Source organism: Bactrocera tryoni, chromosome 2, assembly GCF_016617805.1.
Source record: "Bactrocera tryoni isolate S06 chromosome 2, CSIRO_BtryS06_freeze2, whole genome shotgun sequence".
In the NCBI taxonomy this organism is placed as follows: domain Eukaryota; kingdom Metazoa; phylum Arthropoda; class Insecta; order Diptera; family Tephritidae; genus Bactrocera; species Bactrocera tryoni.
The window spans coordinates 20,511,979-20,518,832 of record NC_052500.1 but is presented as its reverse complement, the minus strand read 5'-3'; the positions used below and the strand labels follow the sequence as shown (position 1 = coordinate 20,518,832).

Sequence of the window (6,854 nt, the reverse complement as noted above, 5' to 3'; positions counted from 1 at the left end):
ATTAGATGACTGGAATGTACTTAATTTGCATTTAATTTCATATTAGCACTATATATGGCAATTCATCATCAGTATATATAATTACTTATGGCTAAATATTCTGTGAAACTAATTTAATTGCTATTGTTGAGAACAATTCTTCGATATCAAATCGCATGCATCGATTGTTGAAATAATTGCGATAAGAAAAAGTAGGGAAGAGCTAAATACAAGCAGTACAAGTTTATCCGACACAAGGTCCATAAGTCCATAAATTTATGATTCTTTAACTAACCAGATTATAACGATCAGAAGCTTTCAGTTTCAGTGCTTATAGTAGTAGATCTTGTTTTGTTTGGATTTCGTAATGTTGTGATCATTTGAAATATCATCAGCTTCACTCGTATACCCTTCTAAAAAAAGATGACTGCATCCTCCAATAGTTTCGATATTTTAATACTACCTAAGTGTATTCATGCCTCGGGTATAAAATCGAAAAAAGTTCCTAAGTTGCCATTTATGTAGTTCTTGCTTAACCTTTTTAAATTTACTCTTGAATGTCTATATGTATATGTAAATATGTATTTCTACAGATGCAAGGCAGGTGTTGTTTACATACTGAGTCTGATGCTCCGCTATAGCAACATGCTCGCTTACAATTACATTTATGAAGCTCAGCGTAAATATAACTACTTATGTCAAGTTGATGCTTGCTTCAGCGACATCTAGCCAATTGGGGCTTGTAAACAGTATACGCTTGAAGGTCTTCCGCGATCAGGTCGTGTGCTCAATTTGGCGCAGTGTCAGAGTTATTTGCTGATATGGTGTATGATTATGTAGATCTAGATATTTTTATGAATGAAAAACCGTAGAGAATTAGAGTAGGTAAATATTACTAAAAGAAGAAAAAAGTAATAAAGTGGTCTGATCTGAACATTTTGTTCGGAGAGCGCATCATAGCCTTGGACCATAACCCGGGCTAAATTTCGGGAAGATATCCCATCAAATAAAAAAATGTTTCCACACAATACTGGGCTTAGATCGATCACTTTTGTATCGCAGATATATCCTGGTGGACCGATATCGGCGAAGCCAACAAATTAGCAGAGTTTTGGGGAGAAAAACGCGATCGATATCTCAAATAATGAGGGACTAAGTAGTTTGCCTATATACAGACAGACAAATGTTGCTAAATAACTATATGTAGAATCTCCGACGTTTGCTTTTGGGTGTTGTAAACTTCGTGACAAATTTAATATACTCTTTTCAAGGTAAAGAAATGAGACGCAGGCTCGTTGTGGGCGATCTTTAGTGTTAGAAAGACCACAAAATCTTAAGTGAGAGTTTGTGAAGAAATCAAGCCCTGTTTTTACTGGATATTTTAAGCCCGTATCATCTCTGAAACAGAAATGAAAGCAGAATATTCATTCATATATGAAAGATATTTCTATAAACTAAGACAAAGCCTCCCAAGCCATCCAAGCTTAGAATAAGTGGGGTTTTTCGTATATTCTCAAGTAATATGAATCTGTGAATTCTTATAACTACCTCCTTTTTGCATATGTGACACTGTCAGAACAAAAAAATGGAAGAGCTTGTTATCTCATCATGACAAAAGTTTTGCCTTTATGTCTATATGTCTAAATAAAACGCTGTGTAAAATGAAGGAGATTTCAATCGAAATCTCTGCAATTAAACAAAGAGCGTTTATTTGTCGTGTCTTATAACTTCTCTTCGCTTAATTTTATACTTCTCTAAAAGAAAAGAAAATGAAAATATTTTAAAGTCTATTAACTTTGAAGTCCACTTAAGATTTTTTTATTAGGAGCCTCTACTTGTCCGACACTAGTTAAAGGTCGCACCTTGGACCTCACTAGAGTCCACTATGCAAGATATTATCAAATAAGACAGTGAATTTTTTTTACATATCGAGGAAGTGGAAATGATACTGCCAAATGTCCAAATAAATGATTCTCCTCATTACCGAATTTCCCAATTTGGGGAATTACTCCATTTCTATGTAATTTTTTGAACTGTGTTTACTTATGTTACAATACTAATGTACAATTATTCCAACTATTGTCTTAAGTTGTAAGCACAAATGATATTGTAAACAAATCTAGAACGATTCAAACACTCAAACTGAACGGTTGAAATTGCACGCGCTGTTCGTCGCCAGTCGCAAGTCAGCCAGTTTGAAAGCGCTTTATACGAGAACAAAGTGCATGTGGTCGCGTTGTCACTTAAGTGAATAACGAGCGTGTAAAATAAAGCAATTTTCACACACGACGTCAAGTGTTGCAGTTGAAAAATTAACTGAAAAGATAAGCAAACTGAAAAAACGTGAAAAGTGTTTTAAATTAATTTAATTCAAGTGGTCGCGTCAGCAGTAAGTGAAAGTGATAAATACAAATAGCAGTACAATACACACATATATACATATTTGTATAACATACACAGAGGCGCTACACCCTGTACTGCAGTAGTTACGTTTTGAAAATGTCAGCAATAAAAGTGTGTGAAGCGCTCGTGCGGCTTTATATTTATGCGCTGTGTGGCCTAAGCACGGTTTCCGCGCTGCCTTACAACTACGATGACATACACGATTTAAGCGCCACGCGTCCCGACGCGCAACCAAAACAATTGCGGCTCTGGCTGACAATAAGTGCGCGCCATCGTTTTTTGGAGGTGTCTTGGACCAATGCGCCTGCGCACAAGGATGATCACATATTGATTACAATGCAGGCGCCACATAAGTTTGAACGCGTCGAGCTTACTACGGGCACGCCGCTAGCCGCGTTTGATAACGCAGAAGGTAGCGGCTTTGTGCCAAACGATGGCGTTACCGAACGCAGCACTTCCTCGCCGACGCGCTATCTACTCGAACGTGAAAACAAACACAATTACGTTGCGCGTTCGAATGCGAGCCACACTTTTGAAGGTAGCGGCTTTGTGGATACTTACAACGCGGCGCCACCCACAGCATCAATGCCCCCGCGTCTTTATTGGATTTCAAACAATGGCAGCGGTGATATAGTCGCTGCATTACAACCAAGCGCCGCCGCGCAATGGTTCACCACGGGTGTATATTTCGATTATGCGCTCTCACGCAATGTGACCGCCAAAACGGGCTGCTATGGCTTTTGGGCGAGTTATGTGAATGTAAGTGGTGATATATTGGCCACCAGCTGTTTGCGCGCGTACCCGCGGTGGATGCGCGAAATGCGCGCACAGGTGGGTGGTATGCGTATGCGCGATCTCTTCATACCTGGCACACACGACTCCGGCTCGTATAGACCCAATTTCGATCCACTACTGCGCGAAACGATCGTCACAAAGTATGCGCTGACACAGGATGATGATATACGCGGTCAGTTGTTGCACGGTGTACGTTATTTGGATATACGCGTTGGTTATTATCGCAATACGCCCGAGCGTTTCTACATTAATCATGGCGTTACACGACAGCGTCCTCTAGCGGAAATTATCGAGCAAGTTAAAGAGTTCGTCTTGGAGACAAATGAGATTGTGATATTCGGTTTGAAAGAGTTTCCGGTTGGTGAGTAAATTTCGGAACGCTCGTTTCTAATTATATTTAAGGGTTTAGTAACTCATTAACATATCTATATTAAACTGCAGGTTTCGGCAAAGGTCTTGGCGTTCATCGTCTGCTGGTCAGTTTCTTACAGCAGCAATTTGGCGATGTTATCGTGCATCCTTCAGCGTCATGGCGCTCAACATTAAACGATATTTGGTCAAGGCAACAGAACGTCATTTTGGCTTATGATAAGGGCCAAGTAGTGGCTGAATTTCCAAATACACTATTTCGATCGGTGGAGCAACGTTGGGGCAATGTGCAAACATGGCCAAAGCTGGAGAAGTACTTACGTTCAATTAACAACTTTGATGTTTCGTAAGTGGATCGAAAATTTGATAAAAGCCTAAAGAAATTTAAAACTTAAATAAACTTTAGGGGTTATATTGCCTGCTGAATTGCAAATATCGGTTTTGCTAATATATATTTTTTGTAGACATATGTACATATTTGACGATATTATCCGAAAATTTTAAGTTGATCTAGCAGATAGTTTGGGAAATATGAGTATTTGTAAGAGTTCTTTAACTTAATGTAATCGGCTCAAAAAACTTTAAACGCGTTTTTCTCGAAACCATGTTTTCAGAGTCGGTGAGAAAATTTTTTCGAAACGGCTGAACCGATCAACTTGAAATTTTCACATTATTTTCTTAGATACATTTACGTATTTGTAATGTAATTATCAAAGGAATAAGATGTTGATAATAATTTTGATTTTATAAGACACTCTGGAGTGTAAAGTCCTAGTACTTCGGTCATTACCTGCATTAATCTATTGTAATTATAATAATTCTCCATTCCTTGCAGTCGCCTATCAAGCCGACCCATTGCTGATATGGCAGAACTTACACCCGACACGTGGGGTGTTATACTCGACAAATATGGTGGACTGCGAAAAATGGCCGATCAAGTCAATTGGCGTATTTCTGAACTTTATCGCGACGAATTGGGCGCAAATGCGAATATTGTAGCGGTGGATTTCATTCGTGGCACCAGCCTAATGGATATCGCTCTCGAATGGAATAAACGTAAAGTTGTGTACTACTAGTGGTAGAAGTAAATTTACATATAAAACTCTATATGTAATTAAGATATCTAAATCCGCCTTAGTTTATGGTGCATTTTCTTAAAATAAAAATACAGGTTCAAAAATTTTGTATCAAATATAAAAATAAAAGAACCGCAGTATTTAGCTTACCAAGTTATTCTCTTTTCTCGGTCAGTGAAAAAAAAATTATTTTAAAATTATTGAGAATATTTGTGAAATAAATTAAGCCAAAGTATTATATTTATGAAGACAGACATGTTAGTCATTATGATTATAACTTTTTACAAATTTTATATTCAACAAAAAATGTAAAAAATATATTCAGATCATATAGAATATTGTTGTTTTTTTTATTTTATTAAGCAATGACAATTTTTATAATAAAATAAAAAATGTATACATTGTAGTATGGTATATATTATAAAAGAATAAAATGATGTGACAACTAAAAAGGAGCTTGTCGCTAATTCGTACAATTTTTATTTGTTTTATTGTAACTTTTCCATTTAACACAATGTGTAAAATACTTACAAAATATAAACCCAATATTGAGTCGTTATTTTTTTTATCATATTTCTAATAACATTTTGTATTAGATCCCATATCGGTCTATACCTATACAGAATTCGTTTCTAAACATTCCAAAAATACCATAACAGCTCCAATAGTGTGATTTTGGTAACCAGTTGTAAACGAAAATATGAAATATTCTACTCTGAGAGAGTTCTCTCTTAATGGAGTTGTATTGCTTTCCGTTTGAAGCTCTCTGCAGTCTCCAAATTTACTTTAAAACAAAAAAAAAACCTTAACCTACACATGACTCCATCCTCCTCGGTGTACCGAAGCTAGAATACCTTTCAGTAAAGAAGTTTCCATACATGAAATTGATTTTGAAAGTTCTGTTAGTATGGTAGCTATATGGTATAGTGGACCGATCGGGAAATATTCTTCAACTACTCGTATGATACCTTTGCCTTGGGCAATAATCGTCAAATAGAAAAGTGTTCCATATAAGAATTTGATTTTCATCGTTCAGTTTGTGTGAAACGGGATAAAATTTAATACTCGTATCCTCAAATAGTGTCTTATTTTGCTGATGAAAGCCGATAAATAGTTTGTTTTCAACGTTTAAGTTCATTCCGATTTTTTTTTTCTAATAATATTACCTAATATCCAACTGGTCCAAAGAAGTTGGAGGTATACTTGCATCCATTTCTTAAAGCAACGTTTCTACGATCTTGATAAGTCTATGAAGACACCATTCCCGACAGCGCCTGAGTGAATTAACTCTTGCATTCTTTTGTTACTTTCTCCATCTTTATATCTGGCTCCCTAATACTATTCTATTATGTATAGCTCATCGGATGTCTTTCCGCTGTGAAACTTCGAGTTTACGCAAGAACAAGAAAGGTAATGAACTTAGTGGGTAAAGAAGAAACCCACTTGGCTCTATTTTTTTATTTTTAACTACGAGATCTTCTTAACTACCTCATACAACGAAGATACAGCTTTTTTTATACACTACTGGTCACTAGGTTTAGTATTTATTGTTTTAATGATATAGAAATTTGGAAAAACGGGTTTCAACAATATTTTGAAGGAAACGCCGTTCATCTTCTGATCGATACAAATCAAGTCAAGTCCCCATAATGACTCCACATTCTCGGCTGTGTTGGAGATCGTCGTAATAATAGTATTGAAAGCCATCAGCGTCATCTATATTTAATCATTTTTCATCAGTAAAGCGACTGAGGGTCAATCATAAAGTTGTGTGTCAGATTGAACAGTCCACATCATGTATTCTTCCGCGAATCGAAGCCGTTTTTTTTGCATAGTTCATTCAGACGGGGGTTTTCTTGATTTTCAGATTGAACAGTCCCCGTCATGTATTCTTCCGTGAATCGAAGCCGTTTTTTTGCGTAGTTCATACAGAGGGGGGTTTTTCTTGATTTTTAGACGCTTTATGAGTTCTGCACTTCTGATTGTACACTGAACAGTTATAAGACTTGCTTTTACTCCGGCTAATTCCTTAATCTTAACTAAGTCGATTTGGAAGCAATTCTAACAAATTTGCGCACTGATTGTTCAGATAGTGCTTTTTTCTTTTAAAGTATTTTCCATATGCCTCTGCTTGGAAATGCTTCGTTTGGGTAGTCCTTGGGAATGATATATAGTATACTTTTAATTTATTTGAAAAGAACATTGGTGCGTCTAACCTAAGACCAGCAGTGT

At 36.5% G+C, this 6,854-nt stretch overlaps 1 protein-coding gene across 1 annotated transcript; it reads left to right on the top strand.

The window, feature by feature from the left end:
- The first annotated feature begins 365 nt into the window (after positions 1-365).
- LOC120769487 (PI-PLC X domain-containing protein 1-like) lies at positions 366-4,939 on the top strand. The gene is made up of 3 exons (XM_040096517.1): positions 366-3,538; positions 3,619-3,892; positions 4,382-4,939. Exons 1-3 carry the CDS (start codon positions 2,479-2,481, stop codon positions 4,620-4,622), a joined length of 1,575 nt encoding a protein of 524 aa, XP_039952451.1. The 5' UTR covers positions 366-2,478; the 3' UTR covers positions 4,623-4,939.
- The last annotated feature ends 1,915 nt before the right edge of the window (positions 4,940-6,854 follow it).